The 19,189-nt window shown below is 42.1% G+C and overlaps 1 protein-coding gene across 1 annotated transcript in view; it reads left to right on the top strand.

Annotated features, from left to right (window-relative positions):
• LOC138644795 (homeobox protein SIX4-like) overlaps nucleotides 1–17,275 on the top strand; it is a 43,456-nt gene extending 26,181 nt beyond the window's left edge. Inside the window, exon 3 of the mRNA XM_069733612.1 lies at nucleotides 15,038–17,275. Coding sequence (XP_069589713.1) covers nucleotides 15,038–15,837 — 800 coding nt within the window. The 3' untranslated portion in view covers nucleotides 15,838–17,275. The remainder of the gene's footprint in view (nucleotides 1–15,037) is intronic.
• Nucleotides 17,276–19,189: the final 1,914 nt, after the last annotated feature.

Raw genomic sequence — 19,189 nt, 5'->3', positions numbered from 1 at the left:
GCCGTCCCACGGTCTTCGGTGCTGCAGTTCTTCCTCTATCAGCGGTCACGTGGGACCGCTCATTAGAAAAATGAATACGCGGCTCCACCTCCCATAGGGGTGGAGCCGCCTATTCATTTCTCTAATCAGCGGTAACGGTGACCGCTGATAGAGAAAGAAGCTGCAGCACAGAAGACCGTGGGACAGGCAGAGGGAGCCGGACGTCGGGACCAGGTAAGTATGTCATATTTACCTGTCCCCGTTCCAGCCGCCGGGCGCCGCTCCGTCTTCCCGGCGTCGCTCCGCTCCGCTCTGACTGCTCAGGTCAGAGGGCGCGATGACGCATATAGTGTGCGCGGCGCCCTCTGCCTGATCAGTCAGAGCAGAGAGACGCCGGGACCGGACGCCGGAACGAGACGCTGGGAGCTGCAATCAAGAGAGGTGAGCATGGCTTTTTTTTTTTTTTTTTTACTGCAGCAGCGGCACAGATTTATGTGGAGCATCTATGGGGGCAGTATGAACGGTGCAGAGCATCTATGGGGGCAGTATGAACGGTGCAGAGCATCTATGGGGGCAGTATGAACGGTGCAGAGCATCTATGGGGGCAGTATGAACGGTGCAGAGCATCTATGGGGGCAGTATGAACGGTGCAGAGCATCTATGGGGGCAGTATGAACGGTGCAGAGCATCTATGGGGGCAGTATGAACGGTGCAGAGCATCTATGGGGGCAGTATGAACGGTGCAGAGCATCTATGGGGGCAGTATGAACGGTGCAGAGCATCTATGGGGGCAGTATGAACGGTGCAGAGCATCTATGGGGGCAGTATGAACGGTGCAGAGCATATATGGGGCAGTATGAACGGTGCAGAGCATATATGGGGCAGTATGAACGGTGCAGAGCACTGTATGGGACACAGATATGGGGGCAGTATGAATGGTGCAGAGCATCTATGGGGGCAGTATGAACGGTGCAGAGCATATACGGGGCAGTATGAACGGTGCAGAGCATATATGTGGCACAGATATGGGGGCAGTATGAACGGTGCAGAGCATACAGGGCACAGATATGGGGCAATATGAACGGTGCAGAGCACTATATGGCAGAGCTATGGGGAAATATGAACGGTGCAGAGCACTATATGGCACAGCTATGGGGAAATAATGAACGGTGCAGAGCACTATATGGCAGAGCTATGGGGAAATATGAACGGTGCAGAGCACTATATGGGGCACAGCTATGGGGAAATAATGAACGGTGCAGAGCACTATATGGCACAGCTATGGGGAAATAATGATCTATTTTTATTTTTGAAATTCACCGGTAAATGCTGCATTTCCACCCTAGGCTTATACTTGAGTCAATAGGTTTTCCCAGTTTTTTGTGGCAAAATTAGGGGGGTCGGCTTATACTCGGGTCGGCTTATACTCGAGTATATACGGTAATTTTTTTTTCCTGGACTAGTGGGTACTTAAGAGAGAAGAAAACATTTTATTTTAATTTTTGTGTGCAATAGAAATAACCGATTATCATTACTTTTGGATCGCCCCTCGTACACAGTATATATACACATACACATTTTGATATATCTTACTTTACTGTACACGGCCGGCAATACCACATGTGTTTTTTTTAATCTATTTTCAATGAGGGAAAAGGGGAGGAATTAGATTAAATTCTATCTATCTAACAAAAGGCAGCACCAAAAGAAAACAAAGGGTGCAAAAAATCCTTCCAGGTATGTACCAAACCTCATGCTATTATCCAGAAAAACGAAGGCAGCACTCCACTAGAAGAAAATATGTGTAATTTATTGGCCCATGTGCAACGTTTGTCCAGGATGTGGACCTTTCTCAAGCTTGAGATGACTGTTCTGCACACTCTTGGCATTCTCTTGATGAGCTTCAAGAGGTGGTCACCTGGAATGGTCTTCCAACAATCTTGAAGGAGTTCCCAGAGATGCTTGGCACTTATTGGCCCTTTTGCCTTCACTCTGCGGTCCAGCTCACCCCAAACCATCTCGATTGGGTTCAGCTCTGGTGACTGTGGAGGCCAGGTCATCTGGCGTAGCACCCCATCACTCTCCTTCTTGGTCAGATAGCCCTTACACAGCCTGGAGGTGTGTTTGGGGTCATTGTCCTGTTGAAAAATAAATGATGGTCCAACTAAACGCAAACTGGATGGAATAGCATGCCACTGCAAGATGCTGTGGTAGCCATGTTGGTTCAGTATATCTTCAATTTTAAATAAATCCTCAACAGTGTCACCAGCAAAGCACCCCCACACCATCACACCTCCTCCTTCATCCTTCACGGTGGGAACCAGGCATGTAGAGTCCATCCGTTCACCATTTCTGCGTCGCACAAAGACACGGTGGTTGAAATCAAAGATCTCAAGTTTGGACTCATCAGACCAAAGCACAGATTTCCACTGGTCTAAAGTCCATTCATTGTGTTCTTTACCCAAACAAGTCTCTTCTACTTGTTGCTTGTCCAAAGCAGTGGTTTCCTAACAGCTATTTTACCATGAAGGCCTGCTGCACAAAGTCACCACTTAAGTTGTTGTAGAGATGTGTCTGCTGCTAGAACTCTGTGTGGCATTGACGTGGTCTCTAATCTGAGCTGCTGTTAACCTGCGATTTCTGAGGCTTGTGACTCGGATAAACTTATCCTCAGAAGCAGAGGTGACTCTTTGTCTTCCTCATGTGAGCCAGTTTCTTTGTAGCGCTTGATGGTTTTTGCCACTGCACTTGGGGACACTTTCAAAGTTTTCCCAATTTTTCGGACTGACTGATATTCATTTCTTAAAGTAATGATGGCCACTCGTTTTTCTTTACTTAGCTGTTTCTTTCTTGCCATAATAAAAATTCTAACAGTCTATTCAGTAGGACTATCAGCTGTGTATCCACCAGACTTCTGCTCAACACAACTGATGGTCCCAACCCCATTTATAAGGCATGAAATCCCACTTATTAAACCTGACAGGGCACACCTGTGAAGTGAAAACCATTTCCGGTGACTACCTCTTGAAGCTCATCAAGAGAATGCCAAGAGTGTGCAAAGCAGTCATCAAAGCAAAAGGTGGCTACTTTGAAGAACCTAGAATATAAGACATAATTTCAGTTGTTTCACACTTTTTTGCTAAGTATATAATTCCACATGTGTTAATTCATAGTTTTGATGCCTTCAGTGTTGAATGTATGATTTTCGTAGTCATGATAATACAAAAATCTTTGAATGAGAAGGTGTCCAATCTGTGTGTGTGTGTGTATATCTATATATATAATTGTCTAAGGGTTTTTCCGTCTGTCTGTCTGTCCTGGAAATCCCAGCTCTCTGATTGGTCGAGGCCTGGCGGCCTCGACCAATCAGAGACCGGCACAGCATCGACGTAGAAATCCCGCGTCTCTGATTGACACTTCTATATTGATCAGTCCTCCTGACACTTCTGTATTGATCAGTCCTCCTGACACTTCTGTATTGATCAGTCCTACTGACACCTCTATATTGATCAGTCCTCCTGACACTTCTATATTGATCAGTCCTCCTGACACTTCTATATTGATCAGTCCTCCTGACACTTCTATATTGATCAGTCCTCCTGACATCTCTATATTGATCAGTCCTCCTGATACCTCTATATTGATCAGTCCTCCTGATACCTCTGTATTGATCAGTCCTCCTGACACTTCTGTATTGATCAGTCCTCCTGACACTTCTGTATTGATCAGTCCTCCTGACACTTCTGTATTGATCAGTCCTCCTGACACTTCTATATTGATCAGTCCTCCTGACACTTCTATATTGATCAGTCCTCCTGACACTTCTATATTGATCAGTCCTCCTGACACTTCTATATTGATCAGTCCTCCTGACACTTCTATATTGATCAGTCTGTCTGTCTGTCTGTCCTGGAAATCCCAGCTCTCTGATTGGTCGAGGCCTATCAGAGACCGGCACAGCATCGACGTAGAAATCCCGCGTCTCTGATTGACACTTCTATATTGATCAGGCCTCCTGACACTTCTGTATTGATCAGTCCTCCTGACACTTCTATATTGATCAGTCCTCCTGACACCTCTATATTGATCAGTCCTCCTGACACTTCTATATTGATCAGTCCTCCTGACACTTCTATATTGATCAGTCCTCCTGACACTTCTATATTGATCAGTCCTCCTGACTCTTCTGTATTGATCAGTCCTCCTGACACTTCTGTATTGATCAGTCCTCCTGACACTTCTATATTGATCAGTCCTCCTGACACCTCTGTATTGATCAGTCCTCCTGACACTTCTATATTGATCAGTCCTCCTGACACTTCTATATTGATCAGTCCTCCTGACACTTCTATATTGATCAGTCCTCCTGACACCTCTATATTGATCAGTCCTCCTGACTCTTCTGTATTGATCAGTCCTCCTGACACTTCTATATTGATCAGTCCTCCTGACACTTCTATATTGATCAGTCCTCCTGACACTTCTATATTGATCAGTCCTCCTGACACTTCTATATTGATCAGTCCTCCTGACACTTCTATATTGATCAGTCCTCCTGATCTATATATATAATTGTCTAAGCATTTTTCCGTCTGTCTTTCTATCTGTCTGTCTGTCTGTCTGGGCACAGCGACGATGATGTCATAAAGGACGTAGACATCTCACGTTTCTGATTCAGCGACGGGCACAGTATCGACGTAGATGTCATAATGGTTGCCATGGCGACGATGATGTCATAAAGGTTGCCTCGACCAATCAGCGACGGGCACAGTCTGCCGCGAATTCTGGAATCATCATTGTCCATATACTACGGGGACATGCATATTCTAGAAAACCCGATGCATTAGAATCGGGCCACAATCTAGTATATATATATATATATATATATATATATATATATATATACATACATACATACATACATACATACATACATACATACATACATACATACATACATACATACATACATACATACATACACATATATATATGTATACACAGTCATGGCCAAAAGTATTGACACCCCTGCAATTCTGTCAGATAATACTCATTTTCCTGAAAATGATTGCAAACACAAATTATTTGGTATTATTATCTTCATTTAATTTGTCTTAAATGAAAAAACACAAAAAGAATTGTCCTAAAGCCAAATTGGATATAATTCCACACCAAACATAAAAAGGGGGTGGACAAAAGTATTGGCACTGTTTGAAAAATCATGTGATGCTTCTCTAATTTGTGTAATTAACAGCACCTGTAACTTACCTGTGGCACCTAACAGGTGTTGGCAATAACTAAATCACACTTGCAGCCAGTTGACATGGATTAAAGTTGACTCAACCTCTGTCCTGTGTCCTTGTGTGTACCACATTGAGCATGGAGAAAAGAAAGAAGACCAAAGAACTGTCTGAGGACTTGAGAAACCAAATTGTGAGGAAGCATGAGCAATCTCAAGGCTACAAGTCCATCTCCAAAGACCTGAATGTTCCTGTGTCTACCGTGAGCAGTGTCATCAAGAAGTTTAAAGCCCATGGCAATGTGGCTAACCTCCCTAGATGTGGACGGAAAAGAAAAATTGACAAGAGATTTCAACGCAAGATTGTGTGGATGTTGGATAAAGAACCTCGACTAACATCCAAACAAGTTCAAGCTGCCCTGCAGTACGCGGGTACAACAGTGTCAACCCGTACTATCCGTCGGCGTCTGAACGAAAAGGGACTGTATGGTAGGAGACCCAGGAAGACCCCACTTCTTCCCCGAGACATAAAAAAGCCAGGCTGGAGTTTGCCAAAACTTACCTGAAAAAGCCTAAAACGTTTTGGAAGAATGTTCTCTGGTAAGATGAGACAAAAGTAGAGCTTTTTGGGCAAAGGCATCAACATAGAGTTTACAGGAGAAAAAAAAAAAAGGCATTCAAAGAAAAGAACACGGTCCCTACAGTCAAACATGGCGGAGGTTCCCTGATGTTTTGGGGTTGCTTTGCTGCCTCTGGCACTGGACTGCTTGACCGTGTGCATGGCATTATGAAGTCTGAAGACTACCAACAAATTTTGCAGCATAATGTAGGGCCCAGTGTGAGAAAGCTGGGTCTCTCTCAGAGGTCATGGGTCTTCCAGCAGGACAATGACCCAAAACACACTTCAAAAAGCACTAGAAAATGGTTTGAGAGAAAGCACTGGAGACTTCTAAGGTGGCCAGCAATGAGTCCAGACCTGAATCCCATAGAACACCTGTGGAGAGATCTAAAAATGGCAGTTTGGAGAAGGCACCCTTCAAATATCAGGGACCTGGAGCAGTTTGCCAAAGAAGAATGGTCTAAAATTCCAGCAGAACATTGTAAGAAACTCATTGATGGTTACCGGAAGTGGTTGGTCGCGGTTATTTTGGCTAAAGGTTGTGCAACCAAGTATTAGGCTGAGGGTGCCAATACTTTTGTCTGGCCCATTTTTGGAGTTTTGTGTGAAATGATCAATGTTTTGCTTTTTGCTTCATTCTCTTTTGTGTTTTTTCATTTAAGACAAATTAAATGAAGATAATACCAAATAATTTGTGTTTGCAATCATTTTCAGGAAGAAAATGAGTATTACCTGACAAAATTGCAGGGGTGTCAATACTTTTAGCCATGAAGAAAAAAAAAAAAAAAAAAAATTATATATATATATATATATATATATATATATATATATATATATATATATATATATATATATATATATATATATATATATATATATATATATATATAATATTTAAAAAAAAAAAAAAAAAAAGGATTTGGATGCTGCCTCCTTTTGTATATGTGTGTGTGCTGCCTCCTTTTGTATATGTGTGTGTGTATATGTATATATATATATATATATATATATATATATATATATATATATATATATATATATATATATATATATATATATATATATATATATATATATATAATTTTTTTTTTTTTTCCTTACTACTGTTTAGTGTCCTGGTTATCCCTTAGGGGACTTGAACTTGTAATATTCTGATTGCTTGTACTGTATACAGCAATACCAGGGTATTGCAGCATATAGTGAAAATCACGCTGTCCCAGGCAGGATTTCAAAGGAGCTCTGTAATGACAAGCACGGGGGGGTCTTCAACAGACCCCTGGCTGTCAAAGCAATCCTCCTGTGCCCTGAGGTCAACAGGTGCACCCCCATGTCGGCACATGTTAAGTCTTGCTGTCAGGGATTGACAGTGGAATTTAACAGGTTAACAATGGCGGGCAGTGCTCCGCGTCCCCCTTGACTGTTAGATGTAGATCCTGCCTGTAAGGCTGTGTGCACACTTTGCGGTTTTTTTCACGTTTTTTTTCACGGTTTTTCCCGATAAAAACGCTATAAAACCGCAACAAAACCGCATACAATAAGCATTCCATCATTTAGAATGTTTTGTGCACATGATGCGTTTTTTTCCGCGAAAAAAACGCATCGCGGTAAAAACCGCAGCATGTTAATTAATTTTGCGTTTTTTTGCGGATTTCCCACAACAAAATACATTGGGAAGTGTCCGGAAAAAAACGCGGCAAAAACGCATCAAACCCGCGGCAAAATCGCAGCAAAAACGCATGCGGTTTTCTTGTGGATTTCTTGAAGAAAATGTCCGGAATTTTCTGTGAGAAATCCTGAACGTGTGCACATAGCCTAACACACAGCCATTACCAGCTGTGTATGGGTCGTGCTCTGCCCGTGAGCCCACTCCAGACACCCCCACCCCTACATGTACGGCAGATATCTGTAAAGATGTATTCCTTTTTTTTTAAAATGATCAAGGACTTCAAAAGGTTGTGAAGGATTTGGGGCAAAAAAAGGCTTGCAGTTTTTCTATAACGGCACCATAGGTGGAGGCGGCCGTTGCAGCTCACACTTTTCAAATGATCGGGGCTAAGCCACACCAGATTTGGTGTACATGAAGGGGAGGAGTAGTGTTGAGCAATCCGATACCGCAAGTATCGGGTATCGGCCGATACTTGCGGTATCGGAATTCTGATACCGAGTTCCGATACTTTTGTGGTATCGGATCCATAGTAATGTGTAAAATAAAGAATTAAAATAAAAAATATTGATATAATTACCTCTCCGGAGGCCCCTGGACATCACCGCTGGTAACCGGCAGCCTTCTTTGTTTAAAATGAGCGCGTTTAGGGACTCCCATGACGTCACGGCTTCTGATTGGTCGCTTGCCACTCATGTGACCGCCACGCGACCAATCAGAAGCCGTGACGTCATTCTCAGGCCCTAAACTCCTCATTCTAGGAATTTAGGACCTGAGGAATGACGTCGCGGCTTCTGATTGGTCGCGTGGCAGTCACATGAGCGGCACGCGACCAATCAGAAGCCTCGACGTCATTCTCAGGTCCTAAACGCGCTCATTTTAAACAAAGAAGGCTGCCAGTTACCAGCGGTGATGTTCAGGGGCCTCCGGAGAGGTAATTATATCAATATTTTTTATTTTAATTCTTTATTTTACACATTAATATGGATCCCAGGGCCTGAAGGAGAGTTTCCTCTCCTTCAGACCCTGGGAACCATCAGGATACCTTCCGATACTTGGTGTCCCATTGACTTGTATTGGTATCGGGTATCGGTATCGGCGATATCCGATACTTTTCGGGTATCGGCCGATACTATCCGATACCGATACTTTCAAGTATCGGACGGTATTGCTCAACACTAGGGAGGAGGCTTTTTTTTTTTTTTTTTGGGGGGGTGGGGGTGTTTCCCTCCATGTCCTATGGTTAGGAGTACACAGTCATCAATGCTGCATTAGTATTTTTATGCTATTTGACAGATGATTTTTATATCCCCATTTTCACTAGAATTCCCAGTGTAAAACTTTTTGAAATATTGCAAAATCTTTGCATAACCTGTAGTAGCGCAAAACGTTTGCAACTTTAGGCAGGGTTTTATGTTTTTGTTTTCAAAGTGGGAGGGGAAGTAGCAGAGCGCAGCCGATTAGATTCATCATTTATATACATTTTTATGCAGGCCCACAGCAGCCACAAAATGCGCCGAATTCATGAGGCACACATCTCTTCAATATGCCGTTCTTGATGAATCTGGGCTAATTTGCCATTGGAAAGTGACCTGTTTGTATTTTTATTTTACTCGCTTACATAGCACCATCATAATTTTTTTAAAGCTTTACACACATTATCATCACTGTCCCCATTGGCGCTCACAATCTAATTTACCTATCAGTATGTCTTTGGAGTATGGGAGGAACCCAGAGTAACAGGAGGAAAACCTCGCAAACACGGGGAGAACATGCAAACTCCTTGCAGATAAATAATGGTTGTTTGGTTATTTGATGGTATTTTATTGAATTAAGCCACATTTTTGTTAACCCCATTAAGACACATTTGATCCAATGTTTTTGATGATCATCCCTATCAACACAGGATCCAACATTCACAATAGGTGATGGTGAGAGCTCCTCTCCTGTCTGCACAGTAATCTCTGTCACAGAGCATGCCTAGAAAACTGACCTATAAAAGTCAAAGAATGTCTTCAGACTATTGCTGTCTATCGTCCCGTGAAACTGCTGAAAAGTTCATCTCTGAATGCTGTTAACAGCAGATTATGGTAGTAATCAATGTGCTTTAAGTCTGAGGAAAAGAACTTAATATTTGACAGAAGGAATTTTTGTTTAAAGGCTGAACTTCTAAAGAACTTTCTGTTGTGTTAAGGTATATTTGTTTGTGTTTGCATGCGTGCAAGGACTGTCACCTGTCTTCTGAACATAGAAGATGGAGATGTACTACTGAACATGGATGCACTGTAAATTTGTAATGGACTGGTCGGTGGAGCCACTGTGCTGTGGACCGACCAAAGCATGGACGGGCGTGACTCTTCGCTAGAGCCTCTGATGATGGGGTTAGACTTGGCTCCAGATGGATGCCAGATGCTACTCCAGGACAAACTTCGGACGCACGGCAGCTGACCCCCCCCCCAAAAGGGGCAGAAAGTTGTAACAGCAGGTACTAGCAGATACGGCTGGTATACAGGCAAGCAGGTACTGGTAGGCATGGCTGATGTCTTGGTAGGCATGACTGATGTAGACAGGCAGGTGTTGGCAGACATGGCTGATAGGCAGGCAGGTTCTGTCGGGCACTGCAGGAATACAGGAAAACATGGCAAGTACGGGCAGACAGGTAAAGAATAGGTAAACTGACTGGCAGGTATTGGGGACCTGGGAACTAGCAAACGTGCAGACAATTGACATAATACGTTGCTCTGGGACTTCCCAACAGACGGAGGTGCCTTAAATAATAAGCATCTCCCAGCCATTGGCCTAGGACACTTTAGGATCGTGTGCATTCTGTCACTTTTAAGAGACCATGGAGTGCCCTAAGCACAGTGCCCAGAGATCTGCGAGCATTGCGCAGACCCTGGGCAGCAGAGGAAGGAGGAGGAGCAGGTTGGGTGTTGCGGCGGTGAGTCTGCGTTTCTGCCAGGTGAGGAAGTGTGCAGGGACGCCAACGCTACAAAATTAAAGTTTGTGTAGCCTTATTTTTCATCTAATCAGTCATCAGGCTTGAAGAGCTGCTGCAAATGTTTGCCACTTGCCTCAGCCACTGTCGTTCGTTGTGTAGTAGCGTCACTGTACACCTGATATGTACAGGGTGGGCCATTTATATGGATACACCTAAATAAAATGGGAATGGTTGGTGATATCAACTTCCTGTGTGTGGTGCATTAGTATATGGGGGGGGGGGGGGAACTTTTCAACAGGAAGTTGATATCCCCAACCATTCCCATTTTATTTAGGTGTATCCATATAAATGGCCCACCCTGTAGAGAGAGAGAGAGAGCCTCTGAAGTAAAATCTATAAAAGATAAGCTGCAGTTCACACAGATGACCACTCTTCGCTATGAATTCAATAATTGCAATATGTTTAAAGAAATGGGGAAATTCCCACTTGGTTTCAGGTTTTCTATTTTTCCAGTTTGTTGGGATACTTAAAAAATAGCAATATTAGATTAAATTAAGGATAGCTGAACTTAGGGATTTAGACAGAATTAGTTAACCCTTGTTTGGGGAATGGAAAGGGTAGGCTGACAGTCCTCCCGCTATATAATTTACACTGCTCTAAAAAAAAAAAAGAAGAGAATGCTAAAATCCCACATCCTAGATATCACTGAATGAAATATTCCAGTTGTAAATCCTTATTCATTACATAGTGGAATGTTTTGAGAACAATAAAACCTAAAAATGATCAACGTAAATCACAACTAATATCCCACGGAGGTCTGGAGTTGGAATGATGCTCAAAAGCAAAGTGGAAAATGAACTTACAGGCTGATCCAACTTCAGTGGCCTCAAGACAAGGAAATGATGCTCAGTAGTGTGTGTGGCCTCCACGTGCCTGTATAACCTCCCTACAATGCCTTGGCATGCTCGTGATGAGGCTGCGGATGGTCTCCTGAGGGATCTCCTCCCAGACCTGGACTAAAGCATCCGCCAACTCCTAGACAGTCTGGTGCAACATGACGTTGGTGGATGGTGCGAGACATGATGTTGCAGATGTGTTCATTTGGATTCAGGTCTGGGGAACGGGCAGGCCCGTCCATAGCTTCAATGCCTTCATCTTGCAGGAACTGCTGACACACTCCAGGCACATGAGGTCTGGCATTGTCCTGCATTAGGAGGAACCCATGGTCAACCGCACCAGCATATGGTCTCACAAGGGGTCTGAGGATCTCAGTACCTAATGGCAGTCATGCTACCTTTGGCAAGCACATAGAGGGCTTTGCGGCCCTCCAAAGAAATGCCACCCCACACCATTACTGACCCACAGCCAAACCGGTCATGCTGAAGGATGTTGCAGGCAGCTGGTTGCTCTCCACGACGTCTCCAGACTCTGTCACGTCTGTCATATGTGCTCAGTGTGAACCTGCTTTCATCTGTGAAGAGCACAGGGTGCCAGTGGAGAATTTGCCAATCCTGGTGTTCTGTGGTAAATGCCAAGCGTCCTGCATGGCGTTGGGCTGTGAGCACAACCCCCATCTGTGGACATCGGGAACTCAGACCATCCTCATGGAGTCGGTTTCTAACCGTTTGTGCAGACACATGCACATTTGTGGCCTGCATGAGGTCATTTTGCAGAGCTCTGGCAGTGCTCCTCCTGTTCCTACTTGTACAAAGGCTGAGGTAGCAGTCCTGCTGCTGGGTTGTTGCCCTCCTCCTACGGCCCCCTCCACGTCTCCTGGTGTACTGGCCTGTCTCCTGGTAGCGCCTCCAACCTCTGAACACTACGCTGACAAACACAGCAAACCTTGCCACAGCTCGCATTGATGTGCGATCCTGGATGAGCTGCACTACCTGAGCCACTTGTGTGGACTGTGTTTTTCTGTGGAGCATTAGGATTTCTGTTGAAAGTTGTCCCTATTCCTTGGTCCAAACATGCACACATGATATATTAATACCAATATCAGTACTCTTGTGTTATAATTTGTGTGTTACATGTGTGTAATATGTGTGTCACAACTTTATTATACACTTGTGTGGGTTGTAGAGTCCGTCTCATGCTACCACGAGTGTGAAAGCACAGCCAACATTCAAAAGTGACCAAAACATCAGCCAGAAATCATTGGTACTGAGATGTGGTCTGTGGTCCCCACCTGCAGAACCACTCCTTTATTGAGTGTGTCTTGATAATTGCCAATAATTTCCATCTGTTGTCTATTCCATTTGCACAACAGCATGTGAAATTGATTGTCAAACAGTGTTGCTTCCTAAGTGGACAGTTTGATTTCACAGAAGTTTGATTTACTTGGAGTTATATTCTCTTGTTTAAGTGTTCCCATTATTTTTTTGAGCAGTTTTAATGTTATCTTAAAGGGAATGTGCCATAAGTATATGACCTACTTTTTATATCAGGTTTTTTAAAAAATATTTGTAAGATTTTTTTTAAAGTTATTTTTCTTTCCCTTTTTAACCCCTTTCTGACCTCGGGCGGGATAGTACTTCCGAGGTCAGATCCCCTGCGCTTTGATGCGGGCTCTGGCAGTGAGCCTGCATCAAATCCGGGACATGTCAGCTGTTTTGAACAGCTGACATTTGCCCGCAACAGCCGCGGGTGGAATAGCGATTCACCCACCACTATTAATGCCGCTGTCAAACGTTGACAGCGGCATTTAACAAGCGCTTCCAGCCATCCGGCCGGAAATGCGCTCATTTCTGATCGGGGTCGGCATAACAACCAGAGGTCTCCAATTCTGCTACATAGGAGCAATCTGAGCTTCGCACCTATGTAGCAGAGGCGATTGAGTTGTGCCAGCGTCTAGCCTCCCATGGAGGCTATTGAAGCGTGGCAAAAGTAAAAAAATAAATAAATAAATAAAGTTTAAATCACCCCCGTTTCCAAAATAAAACAATAAAAAATCAAATGTACAAATATTTGGTATCGTCGTGTTCAGAATCGCTCAATCTATTAATAAAAAAAATTAACCTGATCGCTAAACAGCCTAGCGAGAAAAAACTCAAAACGCCAGAATTACGCTTTTTGTCACCGCAACATTGCATTAAAATGCAATAACAGGCGATCAAAAGAACGTATCTGCACCAAAATGGTATAATTAAAAATGCCAGCTCAGCACGCAAAAAATAAAGCCTCACCCAACCCCAGATAACGAAAAATGGAGACGCTACAGGTATCGGACAATGGCGCAATTTTTTTTTTTTTATATATAGCAAAGTTTGGAATTTTTTTTCACCACTTAGATAAAAAATAACCTAGTCATTTTAGGTGTCTATGAACTCGTAATGATCTGGAGAGTCATAACTGCAGGTCAGTTTTAGCATTCAGTGAACCTAGCAAAAACGCCAAGCAAAAAACAAGTGTCGGATTGCACTTTTTTTGCAATTTCACCGCACTTGGAATTTTTTTTTCCCGTTTTCTAGTACATGACGTTGTAAAACCAATGGTGTCGTTCAAAAGTACAACTCGTCCCGCAAAAAATAAGCCCTCACATGGCCATAGTGACGGAAAAATAAAAAAGTTATGGCTCTGGGAAGGAGGGGAGCGAAAAATGAAAATACCCCGTGTCATGAAGGGATTAAAGAGGTTTCTTATGTTTTGAATGCAGGTTACTGAATCATTTGCATCACAGGAGTGATGACCAGCTCTGCAGCTTTTAGTCTGGCTCGGCAGCACATTAAGGTTTTGTGTGCTTTTTGACAGCTGCTTTTCATATGTCAAGTCAGATGTTATTGCATATTGTATGTGTCCATGTTGCTTGTATTTATAACAGACCAGGAAAAGTACAATGCTCTTTATTCTGTGGAAACTTGAAGAACCTCACTAAATATTCATGTTATTCACTTAGCTTCTTCCAAGGCAGGAATCAAAATAAACTTGGGAGAGCAAGACTGCAACAACAACAAAAAACACTTTAATTTTGTATTACAGGTGCTGTTTTTTGTGTTTTTGTTTTTTTCCCAACCATCTATGTAAATTAGTCCGTAATCTACTTTATTACAGGGATCGGGACTGTATTAACCCACATAAACATCGTAGTTGTGTGCTTCTAGGCTGACAGTTGAATGCACAAAGCATTATAGCATTTTGTGTAAATTGTGGTTATTTATATGTAAATTGGGCACTGTAGTATTGGGAGGGCCACAGTGAAGACTGAGTGGTTCATGATGTGAGAAGCCCGCCGTACATAACTTAGATATTTGATAGGCAGAGCCTAAAGGTCCCCATGGACAAAGGAAAAGTCGGCTAAAACTGCCGATTGTGGCTGTACTGGTCAATTATCTGATGTATATGGAGGACTTTTAACTTTCAGCTTATGGATGATGTCGGAAGAGAAGTATCGGACACTTGGAAATTCAATGCCCGATCTTTTTGTTTTCAGAGTAGATAAGCCGCTGCAATGCCTGACAGATTGGCCGATCGCTCATGTGTATGGTGGAGTTGGGAAATATGGCTGTCTACCGAACAAATGTTCATTTGATTATGACTATTGACTATTTTTGGAGATTGGACATTTTACTTAGTAACTCTACAAATTTCTCTTTACAGGAAATATTGGCAACCTCTCGGTGGTGCGTGGTACTTCAGATGGAGGGACATTTACAAACGACACCATCTCAAGCAGCGATCAGGGAAAAGTATTCCTAAGCTCTCTCCCTCCTAGCACAGTTGTCTACACAGTTCCGCATTCTTTAAAACAAGATGGCCTGGAACAAAGTCTTGTCTTTTCTTCGTTAATGCCTGTCAATCAAAACACAGCACAAGTAAACATTAGCATGTCATCAGACGAGACCCTTCAGTCTGTTGCGGCTTCCTTAGTGAACGGAACGCAAGCTCAGAATTTTTCACTAGCTCCTACTTTAATAACTTCTTCCGGGAATCTTGCCTCCGTTACCGGGAACCAGTCGGTCTCTCTCAGTCAATCTATTTCCACACATGCCGCCACCACAACCAGTGTCACAGCCACGAGTAATGCAAGTTTTCCACATCTTCAGAACTGTCACTACATTGCTGCCCAAGACCTATTGTCAGTGACCCCTTCACAGTCAGATCTTGGAGAACCCGTTGCTGCAAGCGGTAATAATGCCAGCCTTCCTGCCACACAGGCCCATCAAGATTTCAACAGTCATCACAACCTGGTTCTGCAACGTCTACCTGAAACCAAGGAGAATTACCTGCCCATGGAGCAGAATGCTGCAATCAGTGGGAGTGTCATGTTGTTGGATGCAAAATCCAAGTATGTCATTAGCGGTATGGTCAATATGGGCTGTGAAGAACTTGAAAATGATAAGAAGGAGTTGGCCAAGCTTCAGAACGTTCAAATGGAGGAAGAAATGCAAGACATATAGACGGTACAGACCTGATGTCCGAAAGCGGATTCTTTGTGACTTTGGTTGCATTCAATAAATTGTATGAACTAGAACTTTTTAGTGAAAATCGCACTGCTTTCTATTTTAATTTTTGTTGTCCCAGTACCACATTATTTAACCTTTTCACAAAGGTGGGTAAGTAAAGGGAACACCATCTGAAGTACTTTTGTTCTATTGTATGAAATAGTGGGTTAAAGGTTAAAAAAAAGTGCATCATTGGTACTTTTCTATTAATATTATTTTTGGGAATATGCTGGAAAAAAAGTTGATCACAAACTAGAGAGAAATAACGGAATCCTATTTGTGGTTTTTATAGTTTTTGTGGGTTTTTTGGTTTTGTTTTTGTTCTTTTTTTTTTCGGTTACCGAAAAAAGAAAAAAATTATAATCTACTTGACATTTTAATGAACTAAACCGGTGGGATTGTTACATGTAGACTTTTTTTGTGATTTTTCTCTTCTGCTAAAATCGCTAATGCTAACATTTTCCAGCTGGGTTGCAAAATTGAAATAGGAATCCAGAAGTTCCTCTAGTGTTTTCTACACAATCCTATGTGGTACTAGTAAATTATTTAATTCCAAAAATATTTAAAAAATAGTTATGCAGATTTCTCTAAAAAAAAAATTTCAAATTTTCCTTCTAAGTTTTTGAAATTGATTCCTGTTGTCCTCCTATTTTCTGTTGTCAGAGTAATATAGTAATTTCTTATTAAGTTTCCTGGTGCCTTCTGGCCTACGGGCTATGTAATTGTAGCAAAGCACATTATAAAAAAAAGTAGATCAGTGAAATATATATATATATGTAATCATGTCTTCCAACAATGTTAATGTATACTACAATTTTACTGTTCATACTTCCTTTACCCTAAAGCCCCACCCCCCAAATATACAATAGATGGCTGACGGCTGAACTATCATTCAGGAGATCGTCCGGACCCCTTACTCCTCCATGAACACACACTCTGCCGAGCGCGCCTGGGCTCTCTGCTTATGTCCCCGAGAAGATAAAACAGCAGTCTGCAGTCCGACATGCCAGATTCTTAAAATCCCACCCCACACACACACACACACACACACGCACACCCGACCTTGTTTGTTAGGGGTCAGTCAGGAGGCCTCCATACATTTTAGAATGACGAATGCTCCCGCAAATGTATGCGGGTTTGGCCGACTTGGTCTAGTTTTCGTTTTTTTTTGTTTTTTTTTTATAAACCTAAGCACATTGCAAATGTGGCTCTAACTACAAAGGGAAAGACAATCAATTCTTAATCGAGCATTGCCCGAAATCTATTAAATACCCTGGAATTTAAACACTACATTTATATGAATTATTTTGCACTATTTTACAATTTCAACTAGCAACTTATTTAGGCATTTTATTCACTATTGCATGGAACTTGCATTAGCAGAAAAAATAAAAAATGTGTGTGTGTATGTATATATATATATATATATATATATATATATATATATATATATATATATATATATATATATATATATATATATATATATATATATATATATATATATATATATATATATACATACGACGTGCAAAATGCTATTTATTCTTCGGGTCTTTGCTTCTGACTAGTGAAAAATAAATTCTTTTTTTTTTTTTCGTCAAGAAATTAATTGACCTTAACAAATTTTTGTTAGACTTTTGTTTCCTTGACTTCTATTTTGCATGTTTTTCATGTTTCGTTTTTTTTTTTAAATCCAAAAAGGGTTTGTAAACATTAGAAAAATACAACTAGAGCAAGCAGAAGCTATACAGGATATAAGTGGGAAATGGTGACATTTAGTTTTATTTTTTATCTATTATTTAACTTATATGCATGTAATATCCGGCCTTCTGTTCTGTTTTTCAAAACTGCTTTCTCGTGCATGTTAATTTTTTAAAATTTTTATTTATATTTGTTTCTTTTGTGCCTTATGATGATTTATGAGAACAGAACACATCTGAAATGTTTTAAGTAGTTTATATTTTTCATGATGCATTTCTTGCTAATGGTACCAACCTCAAGTCAAAAACCATTTCTGTGCAGTTACCCAACCAAAGAGGTATCTTTATATATATTTTTTTGTTTTCATTGTACTGTAATAGGGATTTATTCTTCCCAAGTTTTATTGTATTCTGAAATGATGTGAACTTATTTTTCTAAACACTATACTGAATAAACTTTTATATTTATACGTTTGTTTCATCTCAGTTCAGGTCCTTTTATGAGACTGTGGAAACATCAGTTGACCTTTTTGATGGCCATAACATTGTGTAAATGAGGACAACACTATAGACCGCTATTTCAGTTAGTTTCAAAAGAAGACCTGTTAATAGTTTATATTGATCTATTATCAAAATGCTAAGTAAATTAACATGAGAGAAATGTCAATCAGATCAATATTTGGTTTGACCTCCAGCATTATTTCTTCTGGGTTCAATTTCCCTAGGTGCTGTGTTTTCATGGTGGCGTTTCCTTGTTTCCATGCAGAAGCTATGGCTTATGGCCACAATTCTTCCATGACGAGCACTTCTGACCAGATTTTTCTGAACATTATATGGGTGATACTGAGTCTCACTGGTTGATGGCACTGCTGTACAGTTCTGAGCTGAAGGCACTGCTGGACATCTTCCGATATTGAAGTGAGCATTATGTGTCTTTCATCTTCTGCGCTAAGTTTTGTTGGCCGAGCATTGCATCTACTGTCCGCAACGTTTCTTATTTCTTGGAGTCTCTTCAAAAGAGCTTGAACAGCACATATTGAAACTCCAGTCTGCTTTGACATCTTTGTACGGGTGAGACTTCACTGGTGTAGTATAACTATCCTGTGTCTTGTTGCTGAGCTCAGTCTTGCCATGGTGTGTGACACGAAACTAATACAACCTCAACTTTGCAGCAGAATTTGGCCGTTCCCCACCCAGTTTAAAGCCTCCTACTAAGTCCTATTTTTCCATTAATGAACAGGAAACCTACAGATACATAAGGGCGGCACCTCTCCCACGCATTTGGTTTCCTGTTCCTGGAGGACAGGATGCCCTACAGATACCTGCAGTTTCATCTGTTGATACCCAGGCCGGCTGTCCGACTCAGGTAGCGAGGGGGTCTCCTACCTTGGGCAGTGCGGGTCCCTGGAAGCGCCACGGTGGGTCCGGGTAGGGCTCCACAACAGTGAGCGGTGCAGAGAGGAGCGGAGTCCAGAGGAGGTCCGTCTCCAGATGCCAGCGGAGGTGAGTATTTCCTCCCCCCGGGGGTCCGTTCAGTCTCCTGGCTCTACTACCCCTGCATCTAATCTAGTCATCGTCCTCCGGAGGGGCAGGGCTTGTGCGGT

Source organism: Ranitomeya imitator, chromosome 1, assembly GCF_032444005.1.
Source record: "Ranitomeya imitator isolate aRanImi1 chromosome 1, aRanImi1.pri, whole genome shotgun sequence".
NCBI classification, from domain to species: Eukaryota; Metazoa; Chordata; class Amphibia; order Anura; family Dendrobatidae; genus Ranitomeya; species Ranitomeya imitator.
Note: the sequence above shows the minus strand (reverse complement) of the source record. Positions and strands in the feature narration are given on the sequence as shown.